This window comes from Tachypleus tridentatus, chromosome 4 (assembly GCF_004210375.1).
Source record: "Tachypleus tridentatus isolate NWPU-2018 chromosome 4, ASM421037v1, whole genome shotgun sequence".
Taxonomy (NCBI): Eukaryota; Metazoa; Arthropoda; class Merostomata; order Xiphosura; family Limulidae; genus Tachypleus; species Tachypleus tridentatus.
This window is the reverse complement of record NC_134828.1, coordinates 80,477,596-80,494,926: the sequence shown is the minus strand read 5'-3', so window position 1 is coordinate 80,494,926 and position 17,331 is coordinate 80,477,596. Positions and strand designations below refer to the sequence as shown.

Below are 17,331 nucleotides of genomic sequence, written 5' to 3'. Positions count from 1 at the left end.
GTTATAGAGTCGTCATAGCAACATTCGTGTCTTTCAGATTATTATTTCTCCTTTATTTTTTACAGGTGATCTCATGAGCTCAGCTCTTAACGGACTAGAAAGTCTTGTACGTTTACCTGTTGGATGTGGAGAACAAAATATGGTCCTTTTAGCGCCAAACATCTTCGTTTTGAACTATCTCACATCAACTAATCGTGTTACTGAGGAACTGAAAACTAAAACTTTGAATTACATGCAAACCGGTGAGATGTAAAAGAGTTCAAGGATAACGTGTTAAATGAGTTGTACATAAAAACAAAAATACTAGTAGTATTATAATAGATAAAAATATAAAAAACAATCTAAAATCATTTTAACGTGCTATAAAACTGTATGGCTACTATTTTGGATGAAATACATTTTCTGGGTCCCTAAGAAAATCAGTTTACCGAAACGTTGACCTGATAATAATTTTTCCATTACACCAAAAATGCAAAGGAAAAAGTTATTTCAAGGCTTAGGTAGTTAAAATAACTTCCCTTATATATTTTCAGCTAATTTTCGTAATTTAGTTTCATAGGTTGTACAAGATTCGAAAATGCACAGTAAAAAATCCATCACAGTTGATGAATTAATCATTGTTTAAAACACTTAAAGAGTAATCAGATATTATCTACTTTGTAGTAATGATGCGGTTTGCTCATACAATTATAAAAGAAAATACCATTTTATGTCACAGCTATCTCAAATGGTTTAACGGTAAGTTTGAAGACTTATAATGCTAAAATCCGGGTTTCGATATCCGCTGTGGTCACAGCACAACTAGTCTATTGGGTTTAACAACAAATAAGCAACCAATACCCACAGCTGTTTCGATGTTTCCATAAATGGAATATAAAAATAAATTAAAGCCTTTTAAAATCATGAAATAACGAAAATATTGAAAAATGGATTTAGTCTTAGCTTTATATCTACAGTCTTAATCTTAGCTTTATGATATATCTATAGTCTTAATCTTAGTTATACGAAATATCTATAGTCTCAATTTACATAACTTCTAAAAAAAATTGCACTGAGAAATTGGAGATACAACCTATAAAAAGAATACCCATCTGTAGTATAATCTTTCCCATAGTTATTTTGTGTTTTAGATCAGAATGGCGCGTGTACGATATATTTGCAAAACGAGCAGGTCAAAGACCTATAGATTGAAATGTGTAAGACTTTTCCATATGTCATATTACAGATTTCACATCACATTTCTCAAACGTAGTTAGCATTGCCAGGCAGCTCTAATATATTTAACGTACACTAGTTAACCAGTAAGTTTAGTTACTGCTCTTCTAACACATCCATCAAGAGTCAGGGTAACATTCTTTAGACTTAGGGACGAGTTGAAAAGTTTAAATGTGGAAATGTTCAAAGAGGAGTTTCATGGTTGAACTAGTCAAGAGAAATAAACCAGCGTGTTTGATTTTTGAGTTTTAAAAGCAAATGACGAAGCTACAATCGACTCAATGCACTACTAGAACAAAACCAGGCAATAAGAAATCTGGTAGGAAACAAAGACAGAGGACTTAACCACGAATTGAGTTTTCATTGATGCTTTGCACTCTCATGTTGTTTTGCTTTTTATGGTTACTCTTCAATTAATAAACAAACAACTTAATCTAAGCATCACTTGGATAAGTAGCAATTTCTTTATCACCCATATGTATGACATTCAGTTTTGTCAAGTCTCACTAGGCAACTGTGGTTACTAAAGTGCTTCTAAAGGGAATTTTAATGCCCCTGTGAACAGTCAGAAGTGATCAATGCTTCTTGTACTGCGCTATGAATGCCAGTAACCGACAGAATGTCCAACCTATCGGCATGCTTCTGCACCAGGTGGTTTATTAGCTGAGCTGGAATCTAAACCAAACTAACCACGAATATCAGTAGTATCAGGGTTATCGATTAGAGCTATCAATTTAGGGCTTCAGTGTCATTTCCGAGAAACGGTAGCGGCATCTTGAACTTCATCAGCATCACCTGAAACCGAAGATTTAATCTCACCATCTTCAACATCATACTTATCTTCATTAGTATTAGTACAATCCTGAAATTCCTGACATTTTCATCAAAATCATCACTTTTTCCTATTCATTTTGTTCGTAGTGTTATTGATGCTTCACTTACAATTGGTTGCTTACCTCTACGTTTAAAGATCTAAGATCTAACTTTGTATTTGGTGACAAAGTATCAAAAGTACATCCACAGTAACTGCATTTTACGTACACGAAGCGCATTTAAGACGCTTGCATTTGCATCTTAACTATGGTACATTTATCTTGACTATGGGACCTTGTCACCCGTCTAAACAATGTGCCAAAGGCGTCCTTTTTGACCAATCAAAACGAACACAAATTTTCATAACAGGGCGAAAAGTTCCACAATGCGTGTTAAAAAAAAAGTTAGGTTTTTACCACTAATTTATTATTCCATTTTAAATATTATCTCATGTATTTTTAAAGTAAAACTTATCTCACCCTATCCGTATTACATCGTGAAAACAAACATTCTGCAGAAAGTTTAACAAAAAATGATTTAAATTGTTGTAATTTTGATTCAGATTTTATCAAAAGTATTTTCAGTAACAGAACCTACGCTACAAGAACATTATTTTTCAGGTATTTGTGATCGTTACAAACATAAGCTATGCCAATATTATATCCCAGTCACACCAAACATGCTCGCCTTTCAGCTGTGAGGGCGTTATAATGTGACGATCAATCCCACTATTCATTGGCAAAAGAGTAGCCCAAGAGTTAGCAGTGGTGACTAGCTGCCTACCCTCTAGTCTTACACTGCTAAATTAGTAACGGCGAGCGCAGATATCCCTCGTGTAGCTTTGCGCGAAATTTAAAACAAAAAAAAACAATATTATGGTTTTGTGTTACTCAAAAGCTCTTTCACACATAAGTTACAGCGGTTACAAATCTACATAAAAAGATAATTTCGTTCACATTGATATTGTTTTTAGTAAAAGATCTTTGCCAATTATGTGGCCCATTACAAGAAACTCATTAGGCCCTGAGTAGTCAAATTCTTATTATTTAATTAGTATCTTGAAATTGTTGTTGACAAATTAAAACACATCTTTAGATGTGAAATAAAAATTGCTTTTAAAGTGTTTGTCATACAGCTTCGAATTACAAAAGTACATGATCTTGGTTTAGCAAATACTAATTAATGATACACTTTACTAGCTAATTATTGGTTTGTTGCATTTTAGTTGCAAAAGTGTATTCTCTGAAAATGTAATGAAATAGGTTTATTTATATGTTTTTCTATTTTTATCAGGTTATCAGAGAGAACTGAAATACCGTCATAAGGATGGTTCTTATAGTGCATTTGGTGAAAGAGACAAAGAAGGTAGTCTTTGGTTGACGGCTTTTGTAGCTAAGTCTTTTGTTCAGGCAAAGAAGTTTATCACTATTGATGATTCGGACTTGGAGAAAACGTACAACTGGATCGTCAAACAGAGACGAGAGGATGGCTGCTTTCATTCAACAGGAAACGTGTTACATCAAGCTATGAAGGTTAACTTCCTGGTTTACTTAGAGCTTATTTTAAGAAACGTCAGTTGTAACAAAATTTACAATGTTTAAAAAAATGTTTCTTAATCCATTCGTGGTGTAAGCTTAGCTATTCTAAACATCTGTTCTACTTGTGTAATAATACACGGATTTTTTTTCATCCTCTAAACTTTAAAAGTCGTGACTATTTAATTCTTCAAGTAGATTTAGTTAAATATATTTTCTTTATTATTGTAATTTTATCGGAAGGACAAGAGATAAATACATGGATTTACAACCCTTAAAATCTTGGTTCGATTCACCATTATGTACATAGCAGATACCTTAAGTGGCTTTGCTCTCCAGCGAACAAACGTTAAAGTATATACTTCGATAATTACCTTTAATTATTCCTTTGTTATGGAATCCACCCAGTCTTTCGCAACAAGTTAGGATTTTATCGTGGTATTGAAATCCCATAACCACCTGCATTAGTTAAAGTAAAATTAAATTTGTTAATTCATGCACAAAGCCATAGCTGTTGTTTCTTACCACACTTTACCTAATATATTAAGTAAAATATACAATACTTGCTGAAAATCAGCCATATAATACATAGAATTCGAATTTTTAAAAAAATTCGTTTTAAACATTTTAAAATATTTAGGTAAACGGTAAGCAAATATAAGCAAGCATATCGCCAAATGTAACTGAAAATTTCAAACCACACATGCTTACAAGTTTGTCTTTGTTAATACCTTACAGATACTATTCATTAATGTCATAAAGACTCACTTTTTTACTGCAAAATTTGATCTGGAGAAATTATAAGTTCTATAATTAAACAAACACCAATATAATATCTTTCATAAAATATATGTATTGTCTAGTTCTTATATTACTTAAATTTGTGTATTTTTTGGACAAGAAAGAATTAAATATGAATCTAAACTAAGGTTAGTATGTTTACCTAAAACTAATGTACTAGTGTCTCAGATTAATAGTTAGCAATTCTTATAAAACATGTTATCAAAACAATTAATTTTGTTTCTTCATAGTACAAAATTCTTACTGATAACAAGAACGCTTTTTAAATACTAATACAGGGTGGAGTTGAAGGCAGTGATCAGGCCCTGACAGCTTATGTTTTGACTTCTTTATTGGAATATGGATACTCTAAGAACGATCCTGTCATCTTGTCTGGCTTCTCATGTATAAGAAGTATTGAATCTTACCCTACCTATCTTCTAGCTTTGATGGCTTATGCTGTTTCTTTGGCAAACTTACCACAGAATGAGTACTTGGAGCAGCTCGAAGAAAGAGCTGAAATTAGAGGTTGGTAAACATAAGACACTTTTTTAAGAGGCTCGGCATTACCTGGTGGTTAAGGGCGCTCGACTCGCAATATGCGGGTCGTGGGAACAAATTTCCATCCCACCAGACATGCTCGTCTTTTCAGCCGTGGGGGCATTATAAAATATAGGTCAATCTCACTATTTGTTGGTAAAAGTGTACCTCAAGAATTAGCGGTGGTAGGCCTTACCTCTAATGTTTCACTGCTAAATTAGGGATAGCAGGCGCAGATAGCTCTCGTATAGCTTTGTGCAAAATTTCAACAAATAAACTTATCTAAATCAAGCTTTCCTCATGAACAGTAAAAATTATTATCTTTTTATCCTCCTTACTCCTATAGTATGATGTAAAAATACACAAGCAAAACCATTTGGAATTCTTTATCAGATGATATCTTCGTAAAAGTAAACTGACTTGCAATTTAAAAAACAATAGAGACATTTGATGAAAAATAGGTTCGAAAATGCATTTTATAATCGTTTTCATTAAATTATGATAATAAAATTGTTTTGTTTCAGGTATATTTAACTCATTAATATATAAACAAAGGAGAACAAAAGTCTGTATTTTCAACAATTTTACACATGTTGTTGCTTAAATCTAACAAACAGTGGAACTTTAGCAATATGTTTCTGAGATTTAGATGTTAATATCTTACAGTGTTGCCTCATCTGATAATTTGAAAGTTAAATAAGAAAATGTGTTCGTGTGTTTTACATTATGAAGTATTTCACCATTTCTCTTCACACTAGATTTTGTAAATAATTTGCGTTTGTGGTTATAAATTAAAATTTTATATATAATACAAAATATAATGTAAGTAATATTACCTAACATTTCACTGTTTGTTGACGTGTGCTTTCTTACTTCTAAGATTACAAGAAATTTTGGAAAACCAATAAAGATTCTGAACCTAACTCTATCGACATTGAAATTGCAAGTTACGCTTTGTTAGCCTTAATGACATCGAAAGGACAGGATGCTGCGGTAAACGCTCAACCTATTGTACTTTGGTTAACGACGCAAATTAATTCTCAAGGAGGATTCATGTCAACCCAGGTTTGTGTAGTCAAGATGAACTTGAATATCAAACATTTTAACTGGGATCTATAATTGTCTATTTAAAGAAATGTGTGCTTTAGATTTCAGGAATTTTCTTTTAGTAAATATGAAACATAACTATACAACAGCCATAAAATATTGATTAGTTGTATTGCTTGCTCTTCTAGATCAAGACATAGTAATCTCTTTTTGTTTATCACGGTTTCAACTGTTATAATCGCATTAGTTTATGGTTTCAACAAGCATAGATGTAAAGAAGCATTTTCTAGAAAAAACTGTAATTAAAGTTTTAATATTCTTTCGACTTATAATACGCTTTCTCATTTATAAAGAATCTTGAAAATTGCATTTCGCGGATATTAAAAATTCTCCACAATTAAAAGGATAGATTAAACTTTAATAAGATACAAGAATATTAGATATGTGGTGTTTGATATAGCAGATTGTCATTTATAAACGTTGGCAGTTTTCATATCCGTAGCGCCTTCCTGTATATGTTCAGATATATTTACTTTTCAACTGACATATATGTTTGTAATATTACTCTAAATAACACTTTTTTAAAAAATATAATAGTTACAAATTTGCTTTATTATCTCTCTAAGGACACGGTTGTTGGACTCCATGCCCTTTCGCTGTACGCTATGTTTGTTAAATCTGGCCCCACTAATATTCAACTTACAGTAGAAAGCTCTGAGAAGAAAACGAATTTTTCAGTAAACGATGACAACAGACTTGTTTCACAGAAGATTGCGGTAAAGAAGGTTCCCACTGATCTGAAAGTAACTGCAGAAGGCCAAGGATGTGTTTTTATCCAGGTTAGTTACTGGATAAGAAACTAAAACTTTACTGAAACTCTTTACGTTCTATTAAGTGTGAAGAAACTTCACATTGTTACTGTGTATAAAACTATTTTCCATCCGTTTGTTATATATTTTAAACTATAGAAACAAATATCTGGACTGAAACAGTGTAATCTAAGCTAATCTACTATTGTAATTTTCAAATTTCATATCACGTTTATCTACAATTCTATTGTCTTGTACCAATTACGTTATTTTCGGCTAAACATATTACCTTACAGACGTTTCTAAAAGTTATATAAATTACATTATGGCCCGGCATGGCGAGGTGGGTTAAGATATTCGATTTGTAATCTGAGGGTCGCGGGTTCAAATCCCTGTTGCACCAAATATGCTCGCCCTTTCAGCCATGGGGGCGTTATAATGTGACGGTCAATCCCGCTATTCGGTGGCAAAAGAGTAGCCCACGAATTGGCGGTGGGTAGTGATGACTAGCTACCTTCCCTCTAGTCTTACACTACTAAATTAGGGACAGCTAGCGCAGATGGCCTACGTGTAGCTTTGGGCGAAATTTGAAAAACAATTTATAGTTTATATTATGAATATTAGCATACACCTATATAAGCACTAAATTCAGAAACAGTCACTAATAATACGTTTAATGAAATGATTCAGTTGTCAGTTATGTCAGTTATGTCAGCTCTGAACTTAAACATCAATTACTTTCTACATACGTGTTTCAAACAATTAATTTATTAATTTTGTTTCATTAGAAACAAGTTCGACATACGAAGGTGATGATGACATTATTACTTGCACTCCAGTGACATAGCGAAATTTATGCGGACGTACAACACTATAAACCGAGTTTTGATACCCGTAGTGGGCAGAGCACAGATAACCAGACCATTGTGTAGCTTTGTGTTTAACAAAATTTATTAATTTTGTTTCATTACAAACAAGTTCGACATACAAAGGTGATGATGACATTATTACTTGCACTCCAGTGACATAGCGAAATTCTGCGGACGTACAACACTATAAACCGAGTTTTGATACCCGTAGTGGGCAGAGCACAGATAACCAGACCATTGTGTAGCTTTGTGTTTAACTTCAAATAAAAATGAACATACGATAGGAACTTAATAAAATATAAATTTATAAGATATTAACTGGATGAAATACCTGAGTTTATACACTTCGGACAACTATTTATAACTTTAAATAAGTAAAATTAATTGCTCTTCATAGCTATATTTTTGCATCTTTTTCTGCTGTTCTACTAGTATAACCTGGTCGCACGATAGACATGTTAGTGGACAGCCATTATTCAACGATTTAACTCTTTACAAGATATTCTTTAAAGTAAATAGTCATGTTTACTACTGTATTTGTTGAATGACAGTTATCTAAATGAAACAATACTTTGCAAATTAATTAACGACTGTATATAATATGAACACAAATCACGTTGTTGAAGTCGTTTTACCTTTAGTATTAAAGCAGCATTAATTGGTTTTGTTTGTCTAGGTTACACTGAAATACAACATTCCGAACTCTAGTACATTTGACAGCGAAGACTTTACCATCAGTGGCTCAAACTCCACCGCTGACTGCAAACAAAGTACTATTCACTTTTGTGTCAGGTAAGATTAACATGGGAATAGTCTTGAGTAAATCAAATAATCCCAGGTTTTGAGACATAAAAGAGATTAATGCGATTTTCTAAAACAAAAACTCATTTCAACTGTCGATTTTGTGACAATGTATTACGACGTACAAGCAACAACCATCAATTTGAATCTGATTCATTACTGTTAATTAAATTCTTCCAGAAATATTAGGAAAGTTTCTTCATTTAATTATCTGTTGCAATATCTTTTCATACAGTTGGACAAGTTAATAACGTGGATCCTTTCAACCTCATTTGTACTTTAAAAGTTACCTCAAAGAATACTGTATCTCCTGTATTGAATAGAAACGTGTTGACGTAATACAGTCTATGAAAGAGAGTGTTCATTTGTTAAGCTATTAATATGTATGCCTTTTAGTGAAATCAGTTTCCTGACGCTTGAAATTTGAAGTTGCATTTAATTTTTGATTTTGTTTTCATCTGTTTCTCACAACTTTCTTTATTTTTGTAGACAACCACAATCTTTAGAAACTCCCGGGATGTCTGTTGTTGACATTAGTATGATCTCTGGTTACGTTCCTGAAAAAGATTCCTTAGAAAAGGTAAATTATTGGAATAAAGGTTGAATGCATAGATTATTTGGAATAAATTAATAGGTACATGTGGTGTTTTTTGTCCGTATTTACCAAGAGAAAAATCGTTATTAAAGTATTTACATGATACTTGAAGGTTTTCTAAAGCTTTTAAAGGCAGCAAACTTGTTCCCATCTTAATAGCACTAACGGCTTTCAATTTATATAGACACATTTATAATTAGAGCAATGGTAAACGCAAAGGGTACTTAGACTTAGTACGACTCTCACCCCATCTACTATTCATTTGTCATTACTAATTGAAAATAAAGACATAGAAAAAAGTATTCCTGCATAAAATACAACAATAAAATAAAACTTAAAAATAAAACGGACTTGACATTTAATACATTCATAATTGTAAAGACAAACTTATTTAAGCTGATTTAAATGTTATTACGTGGGACCTGTCACTTTTGAATATCCGTGTGTATGAAATGTAACAGAAAATGAAAATCTCTTAATAGGTAAAAAACAAACAAACAACTTTTCGCTAAGTAACAAGTTAGTTAACTATGGGGGATGGGGTATAAAGGGGTTTGTAAGTGATATATAACACAACGTATACGAAACAGGCTTGAAGTTAAATACAGTTAAACAACTGGTATGAAAATCCATTTTAATTTGAGTGCTGGAATAACAATAAAGGCCGGATTGTGATTTGTGTGCAAACAACCTTGGCAAGAAACGATTTACTGCGCAACTGACTGTTCCATCAGATTGTATTTTGAATATTGGGACTATAAAATGTTCTTTGTGGATGAAAATTCATGTATTAGTGCTATAAACTTTTTAAATTAAATGACATTTCGAATACTAATGCTATAAACTGTTCCTGTTAGATGGCATTTCGTATACTAGTGCTATGAGCTCTTCCTGTTACATGGCATTTCGAATACTGGTGCTAAAGGCTGTTCTAGTTGAATGGCAATTACAAGTCTGGTACTGTAGACTGTTCCTATTGGATGGTATTTGGTATACCAGTAGTGCAGATAATTCCTATTAGACGTCATTTTCAATAATGGTGCTATTGGCTGTTCCTATTAACTGGAATTTTGAATACTGGCGTTATAGGCTCTTCTTGCTGGGTGGTAATTCGTGAACTAATGTTATAGAGTTCATACAAATTTCTCACCCGTTGTTCATGATAAAACGTTTGTTTCTTTTGCTCACAACGTTTTATTAGGTCTATCTGACATCAGCAGGCGAGGACTTCCATTTCACCTGACGATATCGGGTAAAGCTGGTTGAAGATAATAAACAACATTTTTATCATGTAGAACCAATAAAAAATGTGACTTAAAAACGAAAACATTGATCTTTCTAATATTTAACTCCTATGTACTGTCCTTACTGGGTGATAATTTGTATACTAATTCTGTATATCTTTTACACTAATGCTACAGAGTGTTCGTATTGGATACTCTTTCGTATAAAACTGCAACTGACGCGACACTTCACATAGCGCGAACATTTTCCATAGCTGATGAAACAATTTCTATGCGACTAAATGTTTGAACTTTTCTAAAGATAACTTGCACATGTTTTAAAAATCCTTCGTTTGCTTTCTCTATTAACGGAATGTGAGTATTTTAATGGTACATTGCACCTATTTACAAAATTTTACAGTTAAGAAATAAAAACTGTTTTTATTTCCCTAACAAACTTGCTTGAAAGTTTAGAATAATTTCTAATATCTTTTATATTACTATGAGGAAAGGTTTTATCTTTAGGTTTACCTTTATTATTTTTTAGGTGCTTCAAAAACAATCCTGTACTTATTCATTCCTAATTTTTCCCTCTAGCTTGTTCTCAGTGAATCATCTGAGATAAAGCGTTTCGAAGTGGACAAGAATAATGTATACCTGTATTTCACAGAGGTACGTGGTGCCCTATAAGCTTTGCTATTATTTTGTTCTTCAGTAAGAATGCTTTACTTTATTTATCCTTTCTGTTATTTATAAGCCACACTGTTATAACAATGTTTATAAACTGTAATAGTTCAACTTTGAATAAAAATTGATTTCAACTTATTAAAATGGTATGATAATAAAAACGTCTTTATTGAGTCATTTTAATCTTAAATGGATTATGAGTATGTTCCTATTACTAGTTTAAAACTGCTCTTAACTATTCCATACGTAATTTCTTCTCAGGGTGCAGCCCCATTACAATTCAACAAAAACATGTGTTTATTTGATTGGTGTTGATGACTTTTCCTTATTACTATACTCAATAGATATCGTATGTTTATATTTATAAATATATACATGTTTCTATGTCTTAAAATCATTTTACTAGATATTATAAAAAGGTCTAAATGCTATGTTCAACTTCGTTTTCACGTATTTATAGCTATCTATAAATACACGTATTTAATTCCTAAATGTAATTGTTAAAAATTGTTCAAGCACAAATATTCAGACAGGAATCTTTCAACTCATTTATGATGATTATGGATCAATATTTTTTCATTTTACTTTCGATTCCTGAAATGTCTACTTCAGTTCGGATCAAAGTGTCAGTAGTACTGCAGTACTTGGGAAAGAAAAGGTTTAATGATTGAAGATTGAAAGTGCAACAGAGAAAAACATCTTATTTGAATCGGTTGTGAAAGTTTAAATATGTTTCAATTTGACCGCCCTTTTAGTATTTTGTCTAACTGTATTGTCGTTTTAAAACTTATATGAACGTTGATTTAATGTTCTATTAATTTTTTGTATCTTGCTAATCAAACATTAGAAATTCTTGCACGAAAATTGTTTGTCCCACAACTGAATATACTAACTTCTATGTATACATGTGTCATGTTTAAAAACCAAACATTAATACAAATTTCTTAAGAACTTAAGTACTTCAGAACAAAGATTCTATGACTTAAGATGAGAGGTTTGATAGAGAATAACAACATATCCGGATCAAATGTGAAAGGTTAAACATGTTGTGAGTGTCATTCTTACTACTTGTTTAGCATTTTATTTAAACCCATATGAACATCGGTTTAATGGTTTATTAATTTTTGAGTCATGCTAATCAAACATTACAAATTTCTTCCACGCAGCTGAATATAGTAACTTATGTGTGAAATATTATGCGCATGGGCAGTGTATATAAATAAATAAATGAATACGATTTTCTTTCAAAGCTTCCCAAGATTCGCAGATGCTATGTTTTCAACGTTGTACAAGAAATTGTTGTAGAAGAAGCACAACCTGCCAAAGCCTACATGTATGACTACTATAGATCAGGTGAGAAATAACCATAAATATGTACTTACGTTTTACTTGCTCAGTCGCCATATTGCACTAGTTTGCTATATATAAATGTTGAATATAAACTTCACTGTTCTTCATTTAAGACGTTAAGTTATTTTTATAATTGAGTATGCAAAGATGTCTTGTAATATTAAAAGGTATTGATTTTATAGTTTGCATAAAATAAATTTTGTAAACCATTTTGTTTGTTTGTTTTTTAAATTTCGCACAAAGCACCCCAGGGCTATCTGTGCTAGCCGTCCCTAATTTAGCAGTGTAAAACTAGAGGGAAGGCAGCTAGTCATCACCACCCACCGCCAACTCTTGGCCTACTCTTTTACCAACGAATAATTGGATTGACCGTAACATTATAACGCCCCCACGGCTGAAAGGGCGAGCATGTTTAGCCCGACGGGGATGCGAACCTGCGACCCTCAGATTACGAGTCACACGCCTTAACACGCTTATAAACCATTTTTAAATACATTTCAGATTTAATGTTTTCAAATATTGCTATGAATGTTTGAAAATGGCAAAAACAAATTAGTTTTTAAGACTGATTCATTCAGTGACAGACAATTTCAATTTGTTTTAAAAATATCCTCAATAATAAACTTTGTCTATATTCAGCGAGCAGCAGCTGTGCTAGTTATATATGAAATTTCTCCTTAAAATCACTGTTTAAAGAAATTTAGATAAAAACTGATTCTTAACTAATATGGTTACAATTAACAACACACAAATCAAGTTTTTAATGAATACCAATAATATTAACAAGTATTCGATTTTTATGTGGTTACTTGAAAAACTATTTATCACAACAAGTAGTATAATATAAAAGCATTTTTTCAATGAACCGATAGCAGTCTGTATTAAGAGTAAAAATTAGATGTACCTTTAATACTTTATACTTAACACGACTTTTACTATTGCCACTATTACATAGTTTTTACAGCTACAAATATTTCGATCATAGAGTTAACATAAGATAGGTTATTTGCAAATTGTTTTATGTTTATTTTACACGCGATCAATGGATAAAAATAAAGACAAAATTATTATAAAATGTTCGAAGATACTAGCCAGTAAAGGGAGGTTGATGCTAGGATCATCTGTGGCATGCTTAAATCAAGGACCAGTTATTTTTATTAACAGTTTAAAATTGTATGTGTAATTATTACGAGAAAGTATCACAAAAAGATGGGAAGTTTGTGTCCAGAAGTGAGGAAAGTAACATCACGTTTTATATTGATGCATTTTGGACCGTTATTGCCCAAGATGTACCAAAAGACGTTTAAGTTTGAAGAAATTCTAACACGGAAATATCTCAACACTTTATTGTTCGTGTCTTGGTTGAAAATTACTGTGTTGTTTGTGATAATTGAAAGAGACAAAATCCAAGGAATTAGTTTTGTAGAATTTCACTCAAAGTTACTAGACCTACCTGCACTACTCGTCCCTCATTTTGAAGCGATAGACGAAAGGGAAGGCAGTTATACAAGCACTACTAAACGAACTGGAGTATTAATCGTCACTTTATAATACCTCTACTGCTGAAAGGAGAATTATGTTAGGTAGTTAGTTTCGGTGTGCGAATCGAATTCCTTAATCACTAAAGAAATATAAAGAACTGGCAAGAAGGTGGTGAACAGATTCAAGATAAGACTGCGTCCTACCATAGAAGTTGGCTAATACTCTTTCCAGATAGCCACAACACAAACCTTGTTGCAATCTTCAAAACGCATCTATAATTCATCTACCACCATATATTTCCGAAGGTGGCTGGTATTTGATCACGGAAAGCATGCGATAGGGTGTTGTTTACACAGCGTCAATGTAATTGGTATTGTGCCCAAGGATCTCCTGAATTGGAGTACCTGAGATTAAAGAACAGTCTTTTTCAAAAATGACTTCAGTTCGAACTTTGGATGCACAAAATATCATGCTAGAATGTTGAAACGACTTTGAATCCGATATCACAGTGCTCGCATAGTAGAACACGTCTGTGATGGGCGTCTAACAGTCTTGGACAGTTTCAGTTTCTGTGGCAAACTTGATTTGTATTATATTACTTAAGTATTAAATACCATGCTCCTCAGTGGCTCAGCGGTATGTCTGTGGACTTACCACGCTAAAAACCGGGTTTCGAGACGCGTGGTGGGCAGAGTACAGATAGTCCATTGTGTAGTTTTTACTTAATTCAAAACAACAACACCAGCATTAAGTATTACAAACGGATCTGTATTGTTTTATTTCAGGATACGTTTATAAGATAACTCTTAAGCAATTTTAAGTAATATATGTGGAACTGAGCACATAGATATTGTATAATGTGCTAGTACGTAATTTAAAAAGTAATCTAAAAACAAATTACATCTTGAAATAGCCTCACATTCAACTCATTGTAAGATATTTAAGAACATTTACCATCCTTTTAAAACCATTTAAGGATTTATTCTATAAAACTAAAATTACTAAAAAAAAATGGAAGTGATTACTATCTCATTGCTATTTAACAAAATAATAATTTTTTATCCAAGAAATTACGTTTAATTAAAATAGCTAAAACAGCTAACCTTATTTTAATAAATTGGAATTTGTCTGTTTCTTTTTTTTGAAAGGTTTAAAGGTTGCTAAGAACTATACATTAGAGTGTGTTCCTGGCTTCTCCGTGACGAACATCACGTAAACACATCTTCGTTGATGAAATATAAACATTTTCATGTTGCTAAAGACAACTACTTTAATGTTTATTGAATCATTCCGTTTGCTTTAAGCTTTTACAATAGATCGTCTTTATTTTATTGTCTTATTGCATTTTTAAGTTAAAATATTTAGTATTTCATGTACACATGATATTATTGTACTATAATATCTGTATTCCGATTGACATTGGCAATTTTTACTAATAAAATATTTGATTCAATATTACATCCCAGTATTATTTGTTATAAAGTTTTGAAACCCATGTTTACTGGTTGTTTATTTATTTCTCTTTTTCAAGTAAACTTTTTCAAGAAAGTCGTAGTCAAGTCTCTTTTGACTAGAAAAGTGTTAATGTACAGTAAGGATGATCCATCACAAATTCTGACATCCTTATAGAATACAGAGAGGATATGAAGGCTCCATTATTGCCGGTAAAATAACCAACAAATGAGGTCATTCTTTTATTTCAAGTCTATCAGTTATTTTTGTCATTGCGTATGTTCAGTATCACCCATATAAAATTGTTCACAAGTTTCGCTTTTGATTACGTATGATATTTCTTTGGTTTCCTTCAGTTTAAAAAACCTGATAGAACTTATATCAAGCATAAGCAAATACACCGCATTAATGAAAGAACGGTTAAAAGTCTCGATAAAATATATATAATTATGAGAAAATTTAAACCTATCAATGAGAGGCAGACAAACTTATGTTGAAAATAAATTTCATTGATCAGCATATACAAAATTGATTACAGTGTAGCAAAGGCAGAAAACAACAGTCCTACGTTTAACAAAAGTGTATAAAAACATCAGTAGTAATACTAATAATCCCTTTCATAATATCTCGCTGTGTTTTTTATTAAGAACGACCTTAGCACCATTCTTGTTTGAACCATTTCAGTGTGCGATACCTTAAAAAAAACACGTTTCATTTTATTCAGTTTTTGAAAAAATTAAACCATAAAACTAAAATAATGAGTTTCTATATTTAAAACCTAAATACAGAAATTCCCTGAGAAGAAGCATTCAAATAAGTATTTGTTTAACATACCATCAGTGATCGTAAGCCAAGAATTATCATAACATCTTTAAATTTAGAGACGTTATTTCACCTATAACTTTTAATTCAACGATTCAATTGGCTGATAAATAAAACGACCTTATAAGTGCGGAATCTTGTCTAGTTCCTTAGCCAATTTCTTCATAATTCATTTAGACAGGAAGATCTTTAATACGGCCGTACATACTTCTATACATTGGCCAAAGCATGTTGATGATGTATTTGTGGGTTTAACTCTAACATTGAGAAACAATAGTTTTTAAGCCTTATCAACAACTTTCACCACGCCATCCACACTTCCATTGAAGATGAAGAAACTTAACATTCACATCATTAGAATGGATTTGCCACTTGTGTTTATGTAATAAACCAGTTCACTTGAAATAATGTGTCTGTTAGAATTCAGCGCAACATTTATAATAAAACCTTGGAAAATTAATTTTATAATGCAAATCGTACTTAACATATGTACCTTCAATATCTTAAAGAAAGAAATAAGGAAGACATCTGAGGTTTTTCTTTATAAAAATGGTCATCTCAAAGGACAGGTTAAAAAGAAAAACCAGTTAAATCAAAACAAAAGCAGCACAAATGAAAGAAAACTTTATTACAACTATTAACCCTTTGTTGAATATGTCAGCGACAACCTTGTTGAAGTTTCTAAACGTCTCATTAAAAAGTAAAGGATTAATAGGTAATCTACATTAGTCACTAATAATAATAAAAAATATCGTTTAACAATATTATGTGTGACTAAAAGAAATCATTGAAATAGTGTATGAAACAAACTGCGACACACCGTGAATGATTTCATTTAGGTGAAACGGGAATAGTATGGAAAACAAGGAGCGATGAACACTTTAAAGAAAGATCCTGATTTTCAACTTTTAAAGTAAACCAAACATTTGTCTCCGTAACATTAAACTAAAATTGTTGTTAAAAATATTTATTTTCGTAAAGATTAAATGAATGATGGTTGAGTAATTAACAAAAGAACAAAGGTAAAGAACAAAATTGAAGACAGCAATGTCGAGAAAACCAACTTGTAGAGAAATATGAATGTAAAAACGACTCGTTTGGGTTGAGAAAATACTTTACGTAGAAGAGCAAATCAACATTGTTTGCTCTTCTACGTAAAGTATTTTCTCAACCCAAACGAGCCGTTTTTGCATACAAAATTGAAGACAACAAACTCCTAACTACAAGAACTTAAAGTTCCGTTCCATGTTGCTGTCTTGAACAAATACGGGTATTCAAACGTTGTTAGATTTAAATATAAAAGTACTATGA

The 17,331-nt window shown here is 31.9% G+C and overlaps 1 protein-coding gene across 1 annotated transcript in view; it reads left to right on the top strand.

Moving 5' to 3' along the window:
- Window positions 1-15,204, top strand: part of LOC143249528 (pregnancy zone protein-like) — a 59,584-nt gene extending 44,380 nt beyond the window's left edge. The window contains exons 23-32 of the mRNA XM_076499534.1: window positions 66-242; window positions 3,322-3,560; window positions 4,643-4,871; window positions 5,764-5,948; window positions 6,557-6,769; window positions 8,285-8,400; window positions 8,899-8,989; window positions 10,825-10,899; window positions 12,165-12,267; window positions 14,895-15,204. Of these exons, the coding sequence (XP_076355649.1) occupies window positions 66-242; window positions 3,322-3,560; window positions 4,643-4,871; window positions 5,764-5,948; window positions 6,557-6,769; window positions 8,285-8,400; window positions 8,899-8,989; window positions 10,825-10,899; window positions 12,165-12,267; window positions 14,895-14,962 (1,496 nt within the window). The 3' untranslated portion in view covers window positions 14,963-15,204. The remainder of the gene's footprint in view (window positions 1-65; window positions 243-3,321; window positions 3,561-4,642; window positions 4,872-5,763; window positions 5,949-6,556; window positions 6,770-8,284; window positions 8,401-8,898; window positions 8,990-10,824; window positions 10,900-12,164; window positions 12,268-14,894) is intronic.
- Window positions 15,205-17,331: the final 2,127 nt, after the last annotated feature.